Source organism: Bombina bombina, chromosome 9 (genome assembly GCF_027579735.1).
Source record: "Bombina bombina isolate aBomBom1 chromosome 9, aBomBom1.pri, whole genome shotgun sequence".
Classification (NCBI taxonomy): Eukaryota; Metazoa; Chordata; class Amphibia; order Anura; family Bombinatoridae; genus Bombina; species Bombina bombina.
The window spans coordinates 737,875-762,877 of NC_069507.1; the positions used below are offsets into that span (position 1 = coordinate 737,875).

General features: G+C 43.2%; 2 protein-coding genes across 2 annotated transcripts in view; both read left to right on the plus strand.

Annotated features, from left to right (window-relative positions):
- The window catches only part of LOC128639721 (oocyte zinc finger protein XlCOF7.1), a gene marked incomplete in the record, with an annotated part of 926,940 nt that overhangs the window by 657,647 nt on the left and 244,290 nt on the right, over positions 1-25,003 (plus strand).
- LOC128639720 (myb-related transcription factor, partner of profilin) overlaps positions 1-25,003 on the plus strand; it is a 126,775-nt gene that overhangs the window by 26,333 nt on the left and 75,439 nt on the right. Inside the window, exon 3 of the mRNA XM_053691834.1 lies at positions 8,142-8,246. Within this exon, the coding sequence (XP_053547809.1) occupies positions 8,142-8,246 (105 nt within the window). The remainder of the gene's footprint in view (positions 1-8,141; positions 8,247-25,003) is intronic.

Sequence of the window (25,003 nt, forward strand, 5' to 3'; positions counted from 1 at the left end):
AGAACTGAGGACTGGGATGCCCAGCCTGCTTTTTATTTAGGTTACATGCATACAGGGCACTCCCAGGGGGGGAAGCATAAAATCCCCCATCACACATTTAGACAAAGCCCTTGGACAGGCCACCGCAGATAACAAGTACACACAAGAAAACAATTGAGTCCTTCTTATCACCTAGCAGTGAATGCTTATCACAAACTTAATTACAGTACACAATATGCTAGGAAACCTGCCTCAGAAAATAGTTTTCTCAAAACTGAACAGAGTTAACCCTTTATGAAATGATACTTGTTACAGTTTTCTTGGAGCCCTTCTTAGGCGCTGGCTTGGCTGGTTCAGGCATTGCTGCTGGGAAATAAGTTTCTTCACAACAAAATAACTAATGCTTCTGTAACAGTGCTCCCTTTCTGTGGAACACTCTGGCAGACACGGTCTGACCCCTTTTCGGGGCAGACTAAGGCTGTCCAGACCGCTGGTTATGCGGGGCTGAGGTCGGTTTGTCTGGACAACCCGTCGGCGTTGCCATTCTGTTTCCCAGGTCTGTAAGTAATGGTGAAATTGAAGGGTTGCAACGATAAACTCCAACGTAATAGCCTGCCATTATCTCCAGAGACCCGGTTCAGCCACACCAACGGGTTATGGTCGGTGACCAGAGTGAACTCCTGCCCATATAAATAGGGAGTCAATTTCTTTAATGCCCACACCAAAGCCAAACACTCCTTTTCGACCGCTGCATAGCTGACTTCGCGGGGCAGGAGCTTCCGGCTGATGTAGGCAACTGGATGCTCCCCTCCATCTTCGCCTACTTGGCTGAGGACGGCTCCCAGCCCGAACATGGAAGCATCTGTGTGGACGATAAAACGTTTGTTAAGGGCTGGAGCCGCCAAGACAGGAGCGTTAATTAGAGCATTTTTGAGAGCCTGGAAAGCCGTTTCACAGTGGGGAGACCACAGGACCTGTCGAGGTAAGTTCTTCTTGGTCAAGTCAGTCAGGGGTTTGGCAAGTGTGCTGTAGTCTGGTACGAACCGTCTATAGTACCCTGCCGTGCCCAGGAAGGCTAGGACCTGAGTCTTAGTGATGGGGGTGGGCCAATTGGCGACAGCTTCTATCTTGGCCGGCTCTGGTCGCTGCTTTCCACACCCCACCCGGTGACCCAGGTACTGTACCTCGGCCATCCCAAAGTGGCATTTTTCTGGCTTCAGAGTCAGGCCAGCAGCCCGGATCTGATCCAGAACCATTCCTATGTGAGCTAAGTGGTCCTCCCATGACTCACTGTGGATCGCTATGTCGTCCAGGTAGGCGCAAGCAAAACTCTGGAAGCCATCCAGGAGCCTATCCACCAAGCGCTGGAATGTAGCTGGGGCATTCTTCATCCCAAACGGCATTACCCTAAACTGATATAAGCCGAATGGGGTGACGAATGCCGACTTGGGGATAGCCTCCGGGGCCAGGGGAATCTGCCAGTAACCTTTGCAGAGGTCAATAGTGGTCAGGTAATTTCCCCTGGCTATACGATCGAGTAGCTCGTCTACCCTGGGCATAGGGTAAGCGTCCGTCACGGTCTTTTCATTGAGCCTCCGATAGTCTACGCAGAACCGGGTGGTCCCATCTTTCTTGGGCACCAAGACAACTGGGGAGGCCCAGGGACTATCGGAGGGCTCAATTACCCCGAGTTGGAGCATCTCATCGATCTCCTTCTTCATTCCTATCCTAACTGCTTCGGGGATTCGGTACGGAGCCTGGCGCAAGGGAGCTTGTCCCGGAATATCTACCTGGTGGGTGGTTAAAGTAGTGTACCCTGGCTTCGGGGAGAAGGTGAGGTGTTTGGACTGTAGGAGTTGGTTGAGCTGCTCCCTTTCAGTGGGGCTAAGTCGGTCTCCTAGCTGAACCTGAGCCACTATACCTGTGGGGAGACTCTTTTCTAATAGGTCTGGAATGGGTAGACTGTCGGGGCCTTCCTGAGGGGAACAACATACGGCCGTCACGTTCTCTGGTCGCTCAAAATATTCCTTGAGCATGTTTACATGGAATGTCTTTCTAAGATTGTTGTCGTGGCAGCTAGCTATCACATAAGTGGTGTCTCCCCTTTTCTCTACGATCTGGTAGGGGCCCTGCCAGGACGCCTGCAATTTGTCTGTCTTCACCGGCTTAAGTACTAACACCTTTTGTCCTATGGTAAAGATTCTCTTTCGGGCCCCCCCGATCGTACCATACTTTCTGTCTTCTCTGGGCCGACTGGAGATTAGCCCGCACGGATTTGGCTAATTGCTCCATTCGGTCCCTGAGTTCCAGCACGTATGGCACAATGGGGACACCGTCAGTCTCCATCTCTCCCTCCCAGTGCTCCCGGATCAGGTTTAGGGGTCCCCGTACCTTTCTTCCGTAGAGCAACTCGAAGGGAGAGAACCCTGTCGTTTCCTGGGGCACCTCCCGATAAGCAAAAAGGAGGTGCGGCAGGAAGCGTTCCCAGTCTCGGTATTCCTGAGTGAACGTCTTGAGCATTTGCTTGAGGGTCCCATTGAACCTCTCACACAGCCCGTTCGTCTGGGGGTGGTATGGGGAGCTCAGGAGGGACTTAATTTTGCAAACCTGCCAGAGTTGTTGGGTCAATTCAGCCGTAAATTGGGTGCCTCGGTCGGATAGGATTTCTTTTGGAAATCCTACCCGGGAGAACACCTGTACTAGTGCATTCGCTACCGTATCCGCTTGTATGTTGGATAGGGCGACAGCCTCTGGGTACCTGGTAGCGTAGTCCACTACGGTAAGAATGTAGCGCTTACCGGAGGGACTAGGGGTAGCCAGTGGTCCCACTAGGTCAATAGCAACCCGGCTGAAGGGTTCCTCTACAATGGGCATATTTACTAGATGGGCTTTAGGGTGATCGCCTCGCCTTCCTACTCGTTGACACACATCGCAGGTGTTACAGTAAGTTCTAACGTCGGCGTGTACCCCTGGCCAAAAGAACGTGTGAGTAATGCGGTGTAGGGTACGGGTTACAGCTAGGTGGCCTGCTAAGGGGATGTCATGGCCTATCTTGAGGATTTCTTGACGGTATTTGTGGGGCACTACCAGCTGTCGCCTACGCTGTCCCCTTTTCTCTGTCCAGCGGTATAGTTTCCCTTTTTCCCATAAGAATGTTTCATTATCTGCCCCGCCCCCTCCGGTCTCTGCTCGTTCCCGGTACTTTTGTAAGGTCGGGTCAGTCTTAGACTCTGTCTCGAAAGCATCTGGGGTGTCCCAGGGTATGGGGCCTAACATGTCAGGCAATGTCGGGGTAGGTCTTACCTGTGTCTCCCGCACTGGTGAGAGTTCTCGCTCCGTCCGGGCTTGGGCCCGTGTAGTCACTGGGTCCGCCTCGTTGTTGCATACTGGAGCATAGGCAGAAGTCATGGGGCCCAAATCATTGCCCAGTAGTACTTCGGCAGGTAAATTATCCATTATGCCCACGTTCACAGCCCCCTTTCCCGCTCCCCAATCAAGATGCACTTTAGCTGTTGGAATTTTGTACACATCCCCCCCCGCCACTCTAACGGCCACAGTCTGTCCAGATCGCTTGTGCTCCGGCACCAAATGACTCTGTACCAGCGTGATAGTAGCCCCTGTGTCTCTCAATCCCTCGGTAGATCGCCCCTCAAGCCATACCTTCTGCCGATGGTGCTGGCGGTTATCTGAGGCAGCATATACAGGGTCCGCCTCGTGAAGCGGCCCCAAATATTCCTCCATAGGGGCCTCTTGGTTAACACAGAGGGTCCGGGCCGGACGATATGCCCCAGAGGGGTAATTGTAATTCCTGGGTGTCTGGTGCGTATTAAGGGGGCAGCTAGCCATGAAATGCCCTGGTTGCTTGCATCGGTGGCAAGTCGGTCTGGGACGCTCAGAGCTGTTATTGGGTGGTCCTGAGTGTCGGGCGGGCCCTGCGGGCACCGGGGCTCGGAATTCAGCACGAGGGGGTGCACGGTAAACCTCTCTGGGTTCGTGAAGACGGGAGTCATAATGTTCATCGGCCAATTTGGCTGCTTCTTCTAAGGTAGAAGGTCGCCTGTCTCGCAGCCATTCCTTCCCTTGCTGTTCCATGCCATTATAAAAATGTTCTAAGAGAAACAATTGTAAAATTTCCTCACCAGTCACCGCTTTACTTCCGCTCATCCAGTGATTTGCCACTCTCCGCATTCGGTGCGCCCATTCCATATGGGTATCGTTAGGCTTCTTTTTCGTGCCCCGAAACTGTCGGCGATACGCGTCCGGAGTTACTGCGTACCGTCGCAACAGTGTCTCCTTAACTAGCTCATACTGTGTCACTTCCTCAGCACCCAGAGTACGAAAGGCTTCCAGGGCTCGCCCGGATAGTTTCCCAGACAATATCGTGGGCCACTCCCTGTTGGGAATCTGGTGCAGGGCACATTGCCTTTCGAAGTCCGCCAAATATTCATCAATCCCTGTCTCGCTCTCTAGGAAGGGTCGAAATGCCGCATAGGGTATCTTGGGCCTCCCAGCATTTTCGACAGGGATGATTACCTGCGGGGCTTCAGCATTGCGGTGTGCGTTCGCTAGGTTGAGTTCGTGGGCTCGAGTCTCTCGTATATCCTTGTCCGCTTCCGCCATCAACTGCTGTACCAATTCCATGGAGGGGTTCGGCCCGTACAGTGAGAGCCTCTCCCGAACAATCCTGGTTTTTTCGTCACTAATCGTGGTCGGTGTTTCCGCCATTGTGAAGCTCTGATCCAGTTCGGTCAATTCTGCGATCAGCTCTCTCCTCGGCCGGTTGCTGGCGTACCCCCCTCTGCTTTCAAGTAAATCCTTTAGGGTTGTACGCTTCAATTTTTCGTAAGCGCTCTCCATCCGTTCTGTACCTCTCCTAGGAAATCCAGGAAAAATCCCACCGCTGCCGCCAAATGTTACGGTTACCCTTAGTCTCGCTGAGAGATGGACCGCTTAGTAGCCTGGATTCCTATTGCTGAAGAGGGGAGAAACTGCTTTCCATAGTATTCTATATGAGTCTCGCAAATGTAGAATAATCCCCCTTAGCTGTAGTACAGCTAGGATACCCTTCTGCCCACAAAAACGAGTCAACGCTGCGATTGAGGGACAACCAAGAACTGAGGACTGGGATGCCCAGCCTGCTTTTTATTTAGGTTACATGCATACAGGGCACTCCCAGGGGGGGAAGCATAAAATCCCCCATCACACATTTAGACAAAGCCCTTGGACAGGCCACCGCAGATAACAAGTACACACAAGAAAACAATTGAGTCCTTCTTATCACCTAGCAGTGAATGCTTATCACAAACTTAATTACAGTACACAATATGCTAGGAAACCTGCCTCAGAAAATAGTTTTCTCAAAACTGAACAGAGTTAACCCTTTATGAAATGATACTTGTTACAGTTTTCTTGGAGCCCTTCTTAGGCGCTGGCTTGGCTGGTTCAGGCATTGCTGCTGGGAAATAAGTTTCTTCACAACAAAATAACTAATGCTTCTGTAACAGAGCCATTTTGACTTTGTCAAGGTATCTGTGAAGATTATTAAATAATGTATGTTATATATATATAGCTGTGAACACCAAATTATTCATTTATTGGTAAGACATTAAATGCTTTGGCTGACCACAGTTCAATCCTCCCCCACTCAATATGCAAGATTACAATGCATCCAGGTGAGAACAAAGAAAAGACATTGGGTCTAGTTAAAAGACGTGGTCTACTTAAGTTCAGGCAGTCATTTTAAAGAAAGACAGATTGTTTCAAAAAGATGGCCATCTGTATATTCTGTTTATTCCAGATCTTAGATCAGACAGTTACTTCAAAGCGAAATTAGCATTTTGAGAACCCTCAAATGTGTATGCCCAGGATGAGTGATAAACTTATCAGACATGGCCCAAGTGTATGCAAAATGTTAAGTGCCCCCTATTGTGTTAATTCCACAAATTCTAGACAATGAAAGTTGGCCAGGCAGAAACACATATGACATTACAGCCATTAAATTAATTTTAAACTACAGCCTGTGTAATTTAAATACTATATAAAAATGTGTGATCTGCTGTGTTTTTAAATGAATAGAAGGAAATACTCAAATCAACATGTATATTCAGCCACATTTTAAAAATGAACATGAAAACCAGAGAGTTAAAGGGACACTGAACCCAAATTTTGTCTTTTGTGATTCAGAGCATGAAATTTTAAGCAACTTTCTAATTTTCTCCTATTATCAATTCTTCTTCATTCTCTTGGAATCTTTATTTGAAATGCAATAATGTAAGTTTTTAGATGCCGGACCATTTTTGGTGAACAACCTAGGTTGTCCTTGCTGATTGGTGGATAAATTCATCCACCAATCAAAAAATGCTGTCCAGAGTACTGAACCAAGAAAAAAGCTTAGATGCCTTCTTTTTTATATAAAGATAGCAAGAGAACGAAGAAACATTGATAATAGGAGTAAATTAAAAAGTTGCTTAAAATTGCTGCTCTATCTGAATCATGAAATATTTTTTTTTTGGGTTCAGTGTCCCTTTAAGATTTTAACATGTCTTAACCTATGTATTTTAAAAAAAAAAACATAGAATGTCTTAAGGATTCAAAATGTCTAAAACTTAATGACACTATTATTTTCATTTCAGATCTGCATCTGGTATGCCATACATTCAAAATTCATTAGAAATATGAAATATATTGCATTCCTATTGAGATGCAGCGCAATGCCAGGATATTGAATGCTGTAACTCTGGAGAAAGTAAATAATTGATAGTGTAATTGTTTATTAATATGAACACTAGAAACATATCTGTATTTGATATTGGAGTAATCAGAAAAATAATATTATATTACCCCATCTATAATCAATATTGTAAGTGATTAATACAATGTTATAGTATGTTAAATAATCATTATATAGGGAGATATTTGGATTAGCAGTAATGCATGATGAGACTGTATTTGCTGATTGTCTGCTGCCCCCTAGGGGATTAGAACTGGTATGACAGCCAAATAAATTTACTATTGGAATACATACAGAGCCAATCAGGGAGGCCTCTCCCAGATGACCAATGAGAGGGACAAGCTCTGTGGACATTACCAAATAAACAGATCACCAATGATTATATATAGAATGCAAGAGAAGAACAGTCTATAGGCCTTGGTCTGCTTACACTGGTGATTGATAACTGGCTGCCATACTTGGGACACAACTTTAAACAAAAAGCTGAGACTAACTCTTGATCTATGCAATAACTTTCCTTCAAATGATGTGATCTAAATATACTTGAAAAATATTGGAATACTAAGTTGGTTCATGTTAGTAATGTATGAATTCTATAATTTTATATTTTAAAGCAAATACATTCATTATTGCTAAAATCAAACTGCAGTTAGCCGATTTAAAAGAACCATTTGTATTTTAACCTTGTGTATTTTAAAACTAATCATTGGTGCTAAGTAATTTATTTTTGCAAATATACTGTGTATATATATTTTAGCATTTACTTTATTGCTGCTAGGGAATTTATTTCATCTCAGATAACTTGGCATGGGAATTGACTGTTAGAGTATATTGTTCTATTGTTTGACTAAGCACTGTTACCCTGGTATATCATTGTGATATTTAAATGCAACTCTGTTCTGGGAGATAATTGTGAATAAGGCCATTTCTATGATCTTTGCATAGCATATTATAATATCTGGTTTTCTATAAATTTTAACTAATACAAAGAATTTAGGAATTTACATTAATTTTATGGTTTTGTATCAGCACTTTTATTGGGGGTTTATTTTAAAGGATAATTATTAAATATATTGTATTATAACCTGGCCATATACCGACAGGTTATTTGTGTAGTGTTGGAATCAAAGGTACTTATTCAAGAAGAGTAATACAAAGTAGTAGCTGAAAATGATTTTATTCTTTGTTATTATGCATCATAAAGACAATCATTATACAAAGAAATAGAAAACATACAGTGCCAATAAATCATTCTACATACAGTGTCACTTATGTTTGCATTGAACCCACATACAGTTTGTTAGAGTATCCCAAATGTGCATGAATAATTAAGCACAGCTAGCGGCTGCTCCTAGGTGACTGTACTCTACCGATCATATGACTAGTGGACCTCCTGTATGGGGAGATGATTCATCTTTGTTGTAATTTACAGTTCTGCATAATGAAAATGAAGACACTATAGTGATAAAGGAGGAAGATGAAGAGACCGGGGACACAGATATTCAGCAGGTCCTCATTTGCTCAGAACCCTGCTCCGGTGAGTGAGAATTTGCCTGTAAGATTCCCTCCTGTATTCTGTAATATTTTATTTATGACTTCTAAGCAATCCTGCTCTCTAGGGGGTGAATATGCAGGTGTGTGGGGGTGATTACTGTTTTATAATAGTGACCAATGTGAGTGCCAGGAGATCCAAAAAGGAGATGTCATCTATAAAGCAACCCGTGGCTATAGAGAACAGCAGCAACCTAGTGCGGTAGATGACCCCTCAAGAAGACATGAGGATCCCCTCTTCTCATATGAGGGGTCTTCTGTTCTCCTAAGTATTTTAGTGGGGAGAAAAGGGCCACAAGGTCATGTAATAATTATAAAACATACAATTTATTTTATCCACAAATAATACATTCGTCTTTTATCTGAAAGATTCAAGGCACATAAAACCCCCAAATTTTCTTTTATGAATTAGAAAGAGCATAACATTCTAAACAACTTTTCAATGTATTTGTATTATCAATTTTGCTTCATTCTCTTTGTATCCTTTGTTGAAAAAGCAGCAATGCACTACTGGGATCTAGCTAAATACATCAGTAAGCCAATAAATAGAGGTCTATATGTGCAGCCACAAACCGGCATCTAGCTCCCAGCTCCTGAGCCTACCTAAGTATGCTTTTCAACTAATGATTCCAAGAGAATTAAGTAAATTGGGAAGTTGTTTAAAATTGTATGCTCTATCTGAATCATTCAATATTTTTTTTTAGGTTTCATGTCCCTTTAAGTGGAGGCTGGTCTTTTTATTTGCTTTTGGTTTGCTGTTCATTATATATTTTCATATGAATTTACTGAGCCTTGTTTTCTTTCTAATGGCAGTGAGAGTCCACGAAATCCATTCATAACCTATGGGAAATTCTTCACTTTGCCACCAGGAGAGGAGACAAAGACACCCCAAACAGAGCACTAAATATCCCTCCTACTTCCCCCTACCCTCCTAGTAGTTATTTGCCTCGTTTTATGGAGGTAGGCAGAGCGAGGTGCTCTGCTGAAGATTCTGGATTTGTCCTCAAATCAACTCAGGGGAGTTGTAGAAAGCCATGTAATTCTCTTAGTAGAGTCTTGGTTTATTATAGAAGCTGGAAATTGCAGGGAAACTCCCATGCCTCATTCCATAATATCTGTGCTGTACTCCCTGGATGGGCAAACAGAGTTAGTTATTTTGAATTTACTTTCTTTTTCAGGACCCAGTTTGAAGGTGGAATCTGCTGTTGTTGGGTTAGTCCTGTATCTCTTTTCTCCCCCTCTAATGACTTGTTGTCTATATGTTGGGGACTGTGGACCTTTTACATAAGACTCTGTTTATTTCAGTCCCTATCAGTCACGTATAAGGAGTAACTTTATTTCATAACCAGTTCCTACTAGTAAGACAGTGGGTAAGGAGTTATGTATGCTCAGGCAATGGAATGGAAATCATTTAGACCACTGTCTCAGGTAATATCTCTGGATCCAGAGACAAAAGAGTCTCTCTCCTGGTGGCTGTCCCAGGAACCCACTCTCCAGGGAATGTGCTTCCTGCGCCCACCCTAGGAAATTCTAAAAACAGTTGCGAGTTTGACAAGATGGGGTGCTGCGTGTGGTTCTCTGAGAACTCAGGGAACCTGGCGAACAGAGGAAGCGATCCTTCCAATCAATATTCTGTGCCATCTTCAACATTCTTTAATCGTGGCCCATGTTGAGTTCTGTCGCTTTTTTCAATTTCAATCAGACAACATAACTACAGTGGCCTAAATCAATCACCATGGCGGAACTCGCAGTTCTCTGGCGATGTCTTGTATTCTTCGATGGACAGAGACATACCAGTGTCAGATATCAGCTATCCACATTCCAAGGTGTGCAGAACTGGGAAGCGGATTTCCTGAGCAGACAGACTATTCACTTGGGAATGGCCCCGAAATCAGGAAGTGTTCTACAAGATCACCTGCAGGTGGGGGTGTCTGGAGATAGATCTGATGGCTTCCTGTCTCAGAGCCAAACTACCAAGATATGGGATGAGTTAGAGAGATCCTCAAGTGGAGCTGGTGGAGGCTTTAGCAGTTCTTTGGCACTTCAATCAAGTGTATCTGTTTCCTCCAATAGCTCAAATCAAACAGAATAGCTTTTCAATGATCCTGTTAGCTCCTGTTTGGCTACGCAGGACTTTGTATGCAGACCACATGAGTATGTCATCTACTCCTCCATGGAGGCTGCCTTTCAAGGCGGACCTTCTCACGCAAGGCCCGTTCTATTAAAATCTAGATTCTCTGAGACTGACTGCATGGAGATTGAATGCATAGCTTTGTCACAGAGAGGATTCTCTGAGGCAGTGATTAATACTTTGATTTAGGCCGGAAAGCCTGTTACCAGGCGTATTTACCACACGGTGTGGAGGGCTTACATGTCTTTGTGTGCGGACTGTGGGTTCCCTTGGCACAAGGTGAAGATGCTCTGCCTCCTTTAGTTTCTACAGATGGTTAAGAGAAGGGACTGTCAGCTAGTTCTCTTAAGGAGCAGATTTCTGCACTTTCTGTTTTGTTGCATAGAAAGTTGGCTCTTTACCAGATGTTCAGTCGTTTGTTCAAGCTATTGCTAGAATTAGGCCTGTTTTCAAACCTATTTCTCCTTCATTGAGCCTTAACCTTATTCTTGGAGTTCTTACACAGGCTCTGTTTTCCCTTTGCATTCTTTTGATATTAAGTTACTAACTTGGAAAGATTTCCTGGCCATCCTGGAAATTTATCTCTGCAGACTTCCGGTCTCTCTGATTGCAGGGGTTCAGGTGATCTAATAGGAAATCATTTCCAAACAGTGATCAAAAGTTTCTTTGAAGTGACCTCATTTCATTTGAGACAACCGTCTTCTCTTTGATTGTGTTTTTCAGATAACCTATGTGTATTCAACTGGCAACTGGTTTGGGTTATATTTTTATTTCAGAATTTAATGCAACTTACATTAGCCACATTTTCACATACAAATTAATTATTTCTCTACATCATATATGTATGTATGTAAATATATATATTACATAATGTCACTCACCTGTTCCCTGACATAAATCCCCCTTTCCATTTTAGGAAATGTGGGACACATGTATTGGAAAGGACTGAAATCCAGTGGTAATTGGTGAGTGTACTGACAGTATGCATTATAAACAATTTTTCTAAGAAGAGAGTCAATTATTTTTCAATCCTCATATTTATGCTCTTTAGCTAGATCTCTCATTCATCTTTAAACTACAACACTTCATTAGTGTGTTTGGGGAAATTACATTTTATTCTCCCTCTAGGCCCCAAGGCAGAACACTGTGCGATTTGTGTTCTTATCGCTGAAATTGAAGGGTCTCTCCAGAAAGAGCGGCAGTGGCAGTTTAAAAATTTTTTTGCCTGCACTTTTAATTTCTGCCTGCAGGTGTCACTGTTCCTTTCTATCTCAATGTAAATATTTGCTACGTTCCTCTCTTTTTTTTTTTTTCCTTCCACTTCCTGAACACCAGTGCGGTACAGGGTAACAGCACATTGCAGGAAAGGTAAGTCAGGGCTTAAATTTATTCTAGGAGTGTAGGAGCCAACCAAAATACTTAGACATATTTTTTTTGTTCTTTAATAAGTGTGTGTGTGTGTATGTTGTGTGTGTATGGTGTGTGTGTATGTTGTGTGTCTATGGTGTGTCTATGGTGTGTGTGTTGTATGTTGTGTATGTATGTTGTGTTGTGTATGTTGTGTGTGTGTGTGTGTGTGTGTATGTTTCTTTTTCAAGATACGATGAGTCCACAGATGTCATCCTTACTTGTGGGATATCGCCTCCTGGTCAGCCGGAGGAGGCAAAGAGCAACACAGCAGAGCTGTATAAATAGCTCCTCCGTTCCCTCCCAACCCAGTCATTCTCTTTGCCTGTGTTAGTGATAGGAAGAGGTAAAGTGAGGTGTTAGTTTAGATTCTTCGATCAAGAGTTTATTATTTTTAAAATGGTGCCAAAGTGTGCTATTTTACTTCAGTGTGTAGCTGTATTCCTTGTCAGCCTTTAGAGTAGAGCTACAGGTGGCTTTAAAGCAATGGGAACTGGTGGGGTTTTACCCTCACTGCGCCTCCCATACTAGTGCTGCCCTTCTGGATTGATGGTCTTAGCAGATATTAACTAAGGCCCTTTCTGTGTCCACAGAACTTTAGGAGGGAGAAGACCTCTTGATCCTGTGAGAACGGTCATGCTGTCGCTCAGCATAGAGGTAAGTGCAGTCTTTATTATTCTGGGACATAAAATTAACTCAGAATAGACTGTAGGCTTACCTATCTGATAAGTGGGGAATTAGATTTTATAGACTTCCCTTATTACTGGGAGACATTACATAACTTTATCCCTATGTGATTAAAGGTTGGGAAGTTATTGGGCAGTTTTTCTGCAGTCTCGGAAGCCATATCTACTTCTTTCAGTACTGCCTTCAAGGGCTTATATTACTTAGGTTTGCAGCTCAGGAGGGTTATCCGTGTTCAGTTACGGGATGTTATGAGAAATAATCTCTGCTTCAACTTGATGTATTTGCAGGGCGTTATTACTCTACAACGGCTTCTGTTCGTAAGAAAACTAACAGCTGACAGAGTAAACATATGGTTTCATGTCCTCACTCCCATAGGGCTTATTTTTTATAATCTGCCGACAGGGAGTTTTTTTTATTACTTTAACATGTTACTACAGACCCAACAACTTATATTATTTTATTGTACATGCGTGTGTTGTGCGTGTCTCGCTCCCTACGGCTTATTGCAGTGGCAGCCGACTGGGAGATTTACTTCCCCGTTTCCTGTCAATGTGAGACTGAGAGTGTGCTTCACAACGACTTGTTGGGCTTTACGGGAGAAGGGGTTTACTGTGGTCAAGAAGCTGACTAGTTTGCATAAGTGCCATGCGGTTCTCCGACGGCTCCATTTGCCATCAAATAGCAGCCAGGGAGATTTAACTGAAACGCCCACGATGGGCGGAGCTAAGCTACGCGCCATGGTTTGCGCGCCTTTGATCAATCCTTTCAATGGACGCCAGATGCTTTCTCGGCTGTGTTGCAGCAAATGATATAGTAGAGAGGCTCTGCGCGCTTTAGGTGTCTGTTTCCCCCTTTCTATGTTGGATCCACAGTGATAAATTGGAGAAGGGTGTTTTCATAGATTATAGGCATACTTGGACTGTAGCCTATGTTCTCTCTGTTGTGGTGGGGTTCCAGTAAACTAGGGAACACACTGCTCGGGGAGGTACATTTATTTTTCTACTGAAGGGTATTGATCTCTTGCAAATTTATTTGACCAATATATGGGGGTCCTGTGGTCCAGTGGCCAGGTGCTCTGCCCCCCACTCCAAGGGTTATGTGTTCAATCCTAGCTCCAGCTGCTAAATTTTCTATTTCTGCAGCTAATATACAGTAATAACGTTATTATTTTTACATTTTAAAGGGACAGTAACATATTTTCCTTATTAAATTATACTGTGAATTCTCCGTCTAAAGCAGTGGCTGTTCGGAGTATGGTGTCACCGGTCAATCCATGCCACAATATTCTACATGGGGTGCCCAATCTAATTTTTGACCCACAGGCTGTGCTCTGCGGTTTCTAGCAAATATTTTGCCTTTGATTTCATAGCGATATCTATTTGCAACAGTATTTATGTTGTTATTGGCCTGTTTCTGCACAACAGAAATAAAACATTATTTCTCTTGTTAAGTGTATTCAGTCCACGGGTCATCCATTACTTATGGGATATATTCCCTTCCCAACAGGAAGTTGCAAGAGGATCACCCAAGCAGAGCTGCTATATAGCTCCTCCCCTCACATGTCATACCCAGTCATTCTCTTGCAACTCAACTAGATAGGACATTGTGAGAGGTCTGTGGTGTTTTTTATACTTATTTCTTCAATCAAAAGTTTGTTATTTTAAATGGCACCGGAGTGTGCTGTTTGTTCTCAGGCAGTATTTGGAAGAAGAATCTGCCTGCGTTTTCTATGATCTTAGCAGAAGTAACTAAGATCCACGGGCTGTTCTCGCACATTCTGAGGAGTGGGGTAACTTTCAGAAAGGGAATAGCGTGTGGGGAATCCTGCAAACAAGGTATGTGCAGTAAATTATTTTTCTAAGGAATGGAATTGACTCAGAAAAAACTGCTCATACCGATGTAATGTAAGTACAGCCTTAAATGCAGTAGCAACTGGTATCAGGCTGATGAATGTATGTACAATAAGTAATTTTCTAAGGAATGGAATTTGACTAAGAAAATATTGTTAATACTGAAGTAATGTATGAGCCTTAACTGCAGTAGAAGCGACTGGTAGCAGGCTTATTAATAACACTACCTAACTTTTAAAGTGCATAAAACGTTTACTGGCATGTTATTCGTTTTTTTGTGAGGTACTTTGGTGATAAATCTTTTGGGGCATGATTTTCCACATGACTGTCGTTTATTTCTATATAGAAACGGTTAACTGAGGTTTCCCACTGTTGTAATATGAGTGGGAGGGGCCTATTTTAGCGCTTTTTTGCGCAGAAAAATTCAGTTTCAGTCTTCCTGCTTCTTCCTCCTTGATCCAGGACGTCTCTAGAGAGCTCAGGGGTCTTCAAAATTCATTTTGAGGGAGGTAATCAGTCACAGCAGACCTGTGACAGTGTGTTTGACTGTGATAAAAACGTTAATTGTTAAATTCATTATCCGTTTTTGGGTATTAAGGGGTTAATCATCCAATTGCTAGTGGGTGCAATGCTTTGCTAACTTAATACATTTACTGTGAAAATTTGGTTGCTATAACTGATTTGGTTCATTGTTATTTCAACTGTGAAGATTTTTTTGTGCTTCTTAAAGGCGCAGTAGCGTTTTTTATATTGCTTGTAAATTTATTTGAAAGGATTTTCCAAGCTTGCTAGTCTCATTGCGAGTCTGTTTAAACATGTCTGACACAGATGAATCTGTTTGTTCACTATGTTTGAAGGCCAATGTGGAGCCCCACAGAAATATGTGTACTAAATGTATTGATGTCACTTTGAATAAAAGTCAATTTATATCTGTAAAGAAATTATCACCAGACAACGAGGGGGAAGTTATGCCGACTAACTCTCCTTACGTGTCAGTACCTTCGCCTCCCGCTCAGGAGGCGCGTGATATTGTGGCGCCAAGTACATCAGAGAGGCCCATACAAATCACTTTGCAAGACATGGCTGCTGTTATGACAGAGGTATTATCTAAATTGCCTGAATTAAGAGGCAAGCGCGATAGCTCTGGGTTAAGGACAGAGCGCGCTGATGATGTGAGAGCCATGTCTGATACTGCGTCACAATTTGCAGAACATGAGGACGGAGAGCTTCATTCTGTGGGTGACGGATCTGATCCAGGGAGACCGGATTCAGAGATTTCTAATTTTAAATTTAAGCTTGAGAACCTCCGTGTATTGCTAGGGGAGGTATTAGCGGCTCTGAATGATTGTAACACGGTTGCAATTCCAGAGAAAATATGTAGGTTGGATAGATACTTTGCGGTACCGGTGTGTACTGACGTTTTTCCTATACCTAAAAGGCTTACAGAAATTATTAGCAAGGAGTGGGATAGACCCTGTGTGCCCTTTTCCCCTCCTCCGATATTTAGAAAAATGTTTCCAATAGACGCCACCACACGAGACTTATGGCAGACGGTCCCTAAGGTGGAGGGAGCAGTTTCTACTTTAGCTAAACGTACCACTATCCCGGTGGAGGATAGTTGTGCTTTTTCGGATCCAATGGATAAAAAATTAGAAGGTTACCTTAAGAAAATGTTTGTTCAACAAGGTTTTATCTTACAGCCCCTTGCATGCATTGCGCCTGTCACTGCTGCTGCGGCATTCTGGTTTGAGTCTCTGGAAGAGGCCATTCGCACAGCTTCATTGGATGAGATTATGGCCAAGCTTAAAGCACTTAAGCTAGCTAATGCATTTGTTTCTGATGCCGTTGTACATTTAACCAAACTAACGGCTAAGAACTCCGGATTTGCCATCCAGGCGCGCAGAGCGCTATGGCTTAAATCCTGGTCAGCTGACGTGACTTCTAAATCTAAATTGCTTAATATTCCTTTCAAAGGGCAGACCTTATTCGGGCCCGGCTTGAAAGAAATTATTGCTGACATTACTGGAGGTAAGGGTCATACTCTTCCTCAGGACAGGGCCAAATCAAAGGCCAAACAGTCTAATTTTCGTGCCTTTCGTAACTTCAAGGCAGGAGCAGCATCAACTTCCTCCGCTCCAAAACAGGAAGGACCTGTTGCTCGTTACAGACAGGGCTGGAAAGATAACCAGCCCTGGAACAAGGGCAAGCAGGCCAGAAAGCCTACTTCTGCCCCTAAGACAGCATGAAGAGAGGGCCCCCTATCCGGAAACGGATCTAGTGGGGGGCAGACTATCTCTCTTCGCCCAGGCTTGGGCAAGAGATGTCCAGGATCCCTGGGCGTTGGAGATCATATCTCAGGGATATCTTCTGGACTTCAAAGCTTCTCCTCCACAAGGGAGATTTCATCTTTCAAGGTTATCAGCAAACCAAATAAAGAAAGAGGCATTTCTACGCTGTGTGCAAGACCTCTTAGTAATGGGGGTGATCCACCCAGTTCCGCGGACGGAACAAGGGCAAGGGTTTTACTCAAATCTGTTTGTGGTTCCCAAGAAAGAGGGAACCTTCAGACCAATCTTGGACCTAAAAATCTTAAACAAATTCCTAAGAGTTCCATCATTCAAAATGGAAACTATTCGAACAATCCTACCCATGATCCAAGAGGGTCAATACATGAGATTGAACGCTTGATTCTATCAAAGCGTGGCTTCTCAGAGTCAGTTATTGATACCTTAATACAGGCACGGAAGCCTGTTACCAGAAAAATTTACCATAAGATATGGCGTAAATATTTATATTGGTGCGAATCCAAGAGTTACTCATGGAGTAAGGTTAGGATTCCTAGGATATTGTCTTTTCTACAAGAGGGTTTAGAAAAGGGCTTATCTGCTAGTTCGTTAAAGGGACAGATTTCTGCTCTGTCTATTCTCTTACACAAACGTCTGGCAGAAGTTCCAGATGTCCAGGCTTTTTGTCAGGCTTTGGCTAGGATTAAGCCTGTGTTTAAGACTGTTGCTCCTCCGTGGAGCTTAAACTTGGTTCTTAAAGTTCTTCAAGGGATTCCGTTTGAACCCCTTCATTCCATTGATATTAAGCTTTTATCTTGGAAAGTTCTGTTTTTGATGGCTATTTCCTCGGCTCGAAGAGTCTCTATGTTATCAGCCTTACATTGTGATTCTCCTTATCTGATTTTCCATTCAGACAAGGTAGTTCTGCGTACTAAACCTGGGTTTTTACCTAAGGTAGTTTCTAACAGGAATATCAATCAGGAGATTGTTGTTCCATCATTATGTCCTAATCCTTCTTCAAAGAAGGAACGACTTTTGCATAATCTGGACGTAGTCCGTGCCCTGAAGTTCTATCTACAGGCAACTAAAGATTTTCGTCAAACTTCTTCCCTGTTTGTCGTGTACTCTGGTCAGAGGAGAGGTCAAAAAGCTTCGGCAACCTCTCTCTCCTTTTGGCTTCGTAGCATAATACGTTTAGCCTATGAGACTGCTGGACAGCAGCCCCCTGAAAGAATTACAGCTCATTCCACTAGAGCTGTGGCTTCCACCTGGGCCTTCAAGAATGAGGCCTCTGTTGAACAGATTTGCAAGGCTGCAACTTGGTCTTCACTTCACACTTTTTCAAAATTTTACAAATTTGACACTTTTGCTTCTTCGGAGGCTGTTTTTGGGAGAAAGGTTCTACAGGCAGTGGTTCCTTCCGTTTAAAGTTCCTGCCTTGTCCCTCCCATCATCCGTGTACTTTGGCTTTGGTATTGGTATCCCATAAGTAATGGATGACCCGTGGACTGAATACACTTAACAAGAGAAAACATAATTTATGCTTACCTGATAAATTTATTTCTCTTGTAGTGTATTCAGTCCACGGCCCGCCCTGTCTTTTTAAGGCAGATCTAAATTTTAATTAAACTCCAGTCACCACTGCACCCTATGGTTTCTCCTTTCTTGTCTTGTTTCGGTCGAATGACTGGGTATGACATGTGAGGGGAGGAGCTATATCAGCTCTGCTTGGGTGATCCTCTTGCAACTTCCTGTTGGGAAGGGAATATATCCCATAAGTAATGGATGACCCGTGGACTGAATACACTACAAGAGAAATAAATTTATCAGGTAAGCATAAATTATGTTTTTACAATTTAAAGAAACAGTAAAAAAATTTCTGTGTAAATTTTATTAAGGAGAATTGCGGCTGTTTTGTTTGTTCAATCATCCTTTGTGACATAGGATGGTACAAGTTCTCTCGAGAATGGGTTTCTTTAAGAATTTAAGAGACAGTAACGTCTTGTTGTGTGTGCATTATATTAAATAATTTTTAGCTGTTTTCTTTGTTAGTTCATCCTTTATGACTGAGGATGAGACAAACGCACTCAAGCGTAGAGTTAATTTTCAGAATTAAAGGAACAGTATTGTTTATTATGTTCAAGTTTGTTTTCTCTTTTGAACCTTTTTCCTCCTCGACGATTGCTGTCTGGAGGTCTGTTAACAAATGCCACATATTTCTCTTACTAGCATTCCATTCTAGTTTTTATGGACCACACGCAGTGTCCTGCACGTCCTTTCGCACTCCACTCGGAGTCCTGGTGCATTCTTTGTCTGGACATGGGGTTTGGCATTGCTGGAAGAATTGCTACTCTAACGGTTTCTCCATGTTACTGAGAATTTCCATTTTCAGATGGAATTGGTGCCTTGAGTTTTTCTCTATATTTAGATATCTGTTTCCCATAGCCGTATTAGTTAAAAGTTTGGACGACATTCCTGAGGGGAGAAGGAGTAGTTTCGATCACTACGTGAACTTCCATACCCTTAGACGGATAGTCCTATTGGACTATATTTAGTTATGGGTCACTCACCAAAGTTTACAATGGCAACCATCTGTGTACCTGCTACCGTCACTGGTGTGACGGCATATTGGCTAATTCTTTTATTTCACTTTCCTCCATTCCAGTTATCAAACTGGGAGCATAGGTGGCTCTGTTCCAGCTCGTGGTACATTTTGGTTGGAGCCTTGTTTTTTTGGCTATGAGTTCCATGACTAAGATTTTAGTGAACGCATAGCCTGCGGTTGAATCAAAGACAGCATGGGGAATGTGCTCCACTCCGGGTTTTGAAGGGCCAGATTTCCATTTTTGCTCTAGTTTGGTTTCAAGCTCGAATGTCTTCCTCTCAGAGGTAGTTTCTGCTTCCTAGATTGTCTATGGATCAGACTAAGGGAGAGACATCCTTACGCTGCGTAGGAGACATCTCAGACCAGGGAGTGATTGCTCCACCTCTAACATTGGTACAGGATCTGGGGTTACCGATCGGATTCCCGAAGGAGGATATCTTCAGTCCATTTTTTGAGAAGGGTACTGTCCTTCAAGGTGGAAACTATTGATTTTATGTCAACGGTGGATTAAGGGCCCAGTGCCTTCCTGTGCCGTTCACAAGATTCGTCTTGGGTTCTAGGGTTTGCCTTTATGGACAACCACTTCCCGTTCATGGTCTTTTCTTTCAGTACAGTTCCAAATTCTTACGGGGCATTACAATGTCGCCCTGTCTGGCTAATATCCTAGTCCAGGCGTCGTTCTTACACTAAGCAAGATTTCCACGGACTGGGTATTATTATTCCCATGAGCTCACGGGTGGAAGGTGACTTTGGTAAGGTGTTCCTTTGTCCCATGCACAAGGTTAGCTTTTGGGAATCTTCACAGATTCCACATCAATTCGGATTTTTCTGACTAAGGTCAGGAACTTAGGGTCTATCATTACTGGTCTGGATCTTCAGCCCACTTCTCGGCCTTCAGTGGCTCAGTACATAGTGGTATTCGGGCCGCTGGTGACGGACTGGATGTTAGCTGGACAGATAGCTCAGCATGCTAAGGCACTGTGGCTGAGCTCTGTGAAAAACCGAGGGTTGCAGGTTCAATCCCCGGTGAGGTCCATTTAACATTTCATCCTTCAGGGGTTGATGAAATGAGCAGCGCCTTGTTACACTTGAATTTATGTTTGTTCATTCCACCTCAGACCTATGCGGTTGAGCATGCTCAGGCAATGGAATGGAAACTATGCAAACTTCTCTTTTCAATTATCTCTGACGCAGGAGACAAGGGACTCTTTTTCTATTGTGGTTGTCTCTGGATAACCTGTCCCAGGGTACATGTTTACGCAGAGTGAGGACTCCAGCGGGGTCTGTTCTTCGATTTCCTACAACTGAGAGCGAGTTTCAAGTCTCTTCTGATCTGGCCTCAGTTGGCTTCGGCCCAGTTTCATTTTTGCTATCTGTCAGCGATCCATATCCTAGGGGTGGACACTTGGGAAGCGGATTTTCCCAGTAGACAGTCTTTTTCATCCGGGAGAGTGGGATCTCCATCCGGGAGTATCTCCTTCCTGATTCTAAAAGGTGTCGGCCGGAGTTGAATATCATGGCTTCTTGTCGGAATGCCTAGTTTTTGGCTTTCAGTTGAGGTTTTCCTTTTCCCCTGTTTTGAGTTTTTTGCAGAGGGTTTGTTCTGATCTTATAGGAGAAGGAATCGGTGCTTTTCCTCGCTTCTGCGTGGTCTCGCGAGATTTGGTATGTTAAACTGCTGACCATGTCTTCTCTGTAACCTTGGACTCTTCCGTTAAGGAGGAATCTCTTCTTTAGGGTCCCTTCTTCACCCTAATCTAGTTTCTCTGAAGCTGATTGCTTGGGGATTGGACGTTTGCTCTGTGCAAGCGAGGTTTCTTTGATTCAGTCATAGGTGCCTTAATTCAGGCATGTAAGCCTGTTCCTAGGATGTTTTTCCCATAAGCTTGGGCATATATATCTTATTGGTGTGAATCCAAGGGTTACTCATGGAGTAGGGTAAGGGTACCCAGATTTTTGTCCTTTCTCCAAGAAGACTTGGAGAAGGGGTTATCTGCTAGTTCCCTAAAGGGGCAGATTTCTGCTTTGTCTATTTTGTTACACAAACGTCTGGCAGATGTTCCAGATGTACAATCCTTTTGTCAGACTCTGACTAGAATAAGGACTGTATTTAGATTTTACTCCTCCTTGGAGTTTGAATTTAGTTCTTGGAGTTCTTCAAGGGGTTCAGTTTGAACCAATGCATTCCATAGATATTAAGTTATTATCTTGGAAAGTTTTATTTTTGGTTGCTATTTTTTCTGTTCGAAGAGTATCAGAGCTTCAGCATTACAATATAATTCTCCTTATCTTGTTTTTCATGCGGATAAGGTGGTGTTGTGTACTGAACCTGGGTTTCTTCCTAAGGTTGTTTCAGTTAAGCACATTATTCAGGATTGTGGTTCCATCTTCGTGTCCTAATTCTTCTTCTCAGTAGGAACGTCTGTTACATAATTTAGGTGTGGTCCGTGCTTTAAAGTTATGCTTGCAAGCTACTAAGGACTTTGGTCAATCACCTTTTTTGTTTGTGTTTTTTTCCAGGACACGTAGGGGTCAGTAAGCTATGGCTACCCTTCTTTCTTTATGGCTGAGGTGTATCATCCGTGTTGCATACGAGACGGATGGACAGCAGTCTCCTGAAAGAATTGCAGCTCATGCCACTAGTGCTTTGGCTTTCTCTTGGGCGTTCAAAAATGTTGCTTCTGTTGTACGGATTTGCAAGGCTGCGACTTGGTCGTCTCTACACACTTTTTCCAAATTTTTACTAATTTGATACCTTGCCTCTAAGGAGGCTGTTTTTGGGAGAATGTTCTTCAAGCAGTGGTGCCTTCCGTTTAGGTTTCCTGTCTTGTCCCTCCCGTTTCATCCGTGTACTATAGCTTTGGTATTGTATCCCACAAGTAAGGATGACATCCGTGGACTTATCGTACCTTGAAAAAGAAAAGGAAATTTATGCTTACCTGATAAATTTATTTCTTTTATGAGACAGGTTATTACATTTTTGTTAAACTTCAGACACCTCTGCACCTTGGCTTTTCCTTTCTCTTCCTAACTTCGGTCGAATGACTGGGTTGGGAGGGAAGGGAGGAGCTATTTATACAGCTCTGCTGTGGTGCTCTTTGCCTCCTCCTGCTGAGCAGGAGGAGATATCCCACAAGTAAGGATGACATCCGTGGACTTATCGTATCAAAAAAGAAATAAATTTATCAGGTAAGCATACATTTCCTTTTTGTGTGTGTTGTGTATGGTGTGTGTGTTGTGTGTTGTGTATGTTGTGTGTGTATGTTGCGTGTGTGTGTTGTATGTTGTGTATGTTGTGTATGTTGTGTGTGTGTATGTTGTGTGTATATATGGTGTGTATGGTGAGTGTATGTGTATTGTGTTTGTGTGTTGTGTGTAACCGGTGTGTGTATGTATATGGTGTGTGTGTGTATATGGTGTGTGTGTATGTATATGGTGTGTGTGTATATGGTGTGTATGTTGTATGTATGTTGTATGTTGGGTGTGTGTATGTTGTGTGTATGTTGTGTGTGTGTGTATGTTGTGTGTATGTATATATGGTGTGTATGTGTGTATATGGTGTGTGTGTGTATATATATATGGTGTGTGTGTTTATGTATATGATGTATATGGTGTGTGTTTGTGTATATGGTGTGTATGTGGTTTGTATGTTGTGTGTGTATGTTGTGTGTGTGTATGTTGTGTGTGTGTGTATGGTGTGTGTTGTGTGTGTATATGGTGTGTGTGTATGTTTTGTGTGTGTATGTTGTATGTTGTATGTTGTGTGTGTGTTGTGTGTGTATGGTGTGTGTATGTTGTGTGGTGTGTGTGTGTATGGTGTGTGTATGTTGTGTGGTGTGTGTGTGTATGGTGTGTGTATGTTGTGTGGTGTGTGCATGTTGTGTGTGTGTATGTGGTGTGTGTGTATGTTGTGTGTATGTTGTGTATATGGTGTGTGTGTGTATATATGGTGTGTGTGTGTGTGTATATATGGTGTGTGTGTGTATATGGTGTGTATGTGGTGTGTGTGTATATATGGTGTGTGTGTGTATATATGGTGTGTGTGTATATGGTGTGTGTGTGTGTATGGTGTATGTATATATGGTGTGTGTATATATGGTGTGTGTGTGTGTGTGTATATGGTGTGTGTGTGTATGGTGTGTGTGTGTGTATATATATGGTGTGTGTGTGTGTATATATGGTGTGTGTGTGTGTATGGTGTGTATGGTATGGGTGTGTGTATGGTGTGTGTATATGTTGTGTGTATATATAGTGTATACACAGGCTGTACATGAACCTGGCCTCATGCACACTGAGTAAGGGCAACAAACACAGCAACACTGCAGAAAAATTTTCACTAAAAAAAAATCTCATCGCAGAAAATGAAAAAAAGTTCTGCCTCCCTTCCATTTGGCCTAGCGACAGCTCCAAGAATCTTTTCAAAGGTTCTCGATGCCCTACTCTCTGTAATCAGAGAACGGGGTATTGCAGTGTTTCCTTATTTGGACGATATCTTGGTACTAGCTCGGTCTTTACATTCTGCAGAATCTCACACGAATCAACTAGTGTTGTTTCTTCAAAGACATGGTTGGAGGATCAATTTACCAAAAAGTTCTTTGATTCCTCAGACAAGGGTCACCTTTTTAGGTTTCCAGATAGATTCAGTGTCCATGACTCTGTCTCTAACAGACAAGAGACAATTAAAATTGGTTTCAGCTTATCGGAACCTTCAGTCTCAATCATTCCCTTCAGTAGCTATGTGCATGGAAGATTTAGGTCTCATGACTGCAGCATCAGACGCGATCCCCATTGCTCGTTTTCATGAGACCTCTCCAGCTTTGTATGCTGAACCAATGGTGCCGGGATTATACAAAGATATCACAATTAATATCCTTAAATCCCAATGTTCGACTCTCTCTGACTTGGTGGTTAGATCACCATTGTATAGTTCAAGGGGCCTCTTTTGTTCGTCCAACCTGGACTGTGATCTCAACAGATGCAAGACTTTCAGGTTGGGGAGCTGTCTGGGGATCTCTGACAGCACAAGGGGTTTGGAAATCTCAAGAGGCGAGGTTACCAATCAATATTTTAGAACTCTGTGCAATTTTCAGGGCCCTTCAGATTTGGCCTCTGTTGAAGAACCGTTCATTTGTTTTCAGACAGACAATATCACAGCTGTGGCATATGTCAATCATCAGGGTGAGATTCACAGTACCCAAGCTATGAAAGAAGTATCTCAGATACTTGCTTGGGCGGAATCTAGCTCCTGTCTAATTTCTGCGGTTCATATCCCAGATATAGACAATTGGGAAGCGGATTATCTCAGCCGTCAGACTTTACATCCGGGGGAGTGGTCGCTCCATCCAGATTTGTTTTCTCAGATTGTTCAGATGTGGGGTCTTCCAGAAATAGATCTGATGGCTTCCCATCTAAACAAGAAACTACCCAGGTACCTGTCCAGGTCCAGGGATCATCAGGCGGAAGCGGTGGATGCGTTAACAGTTCCTTGGTGTTACCAGCCTGCTTATATTTTCCCACCTCTAGTTCTTCCAAGAGTAATCTCCAAAATCATCATGGAACAATCGTTTGTGTTGGTGGTAGCTCCAGCATGGCCTCACAGGTTTTGGTATGCGGATCTTGTTCGGATGTCCAGCTGCCAACCTTGGCCACTTCCATTAAGGCCAGACCTTCTGTCTCAGGTTACATTTTTACATCAGGATCTCAAATCATCAAATTTGAAGGTATGGAAATTGAACGCCTAGTGCTTAGTCATAGAGGTTTCTCTGACTCAGTGATTAA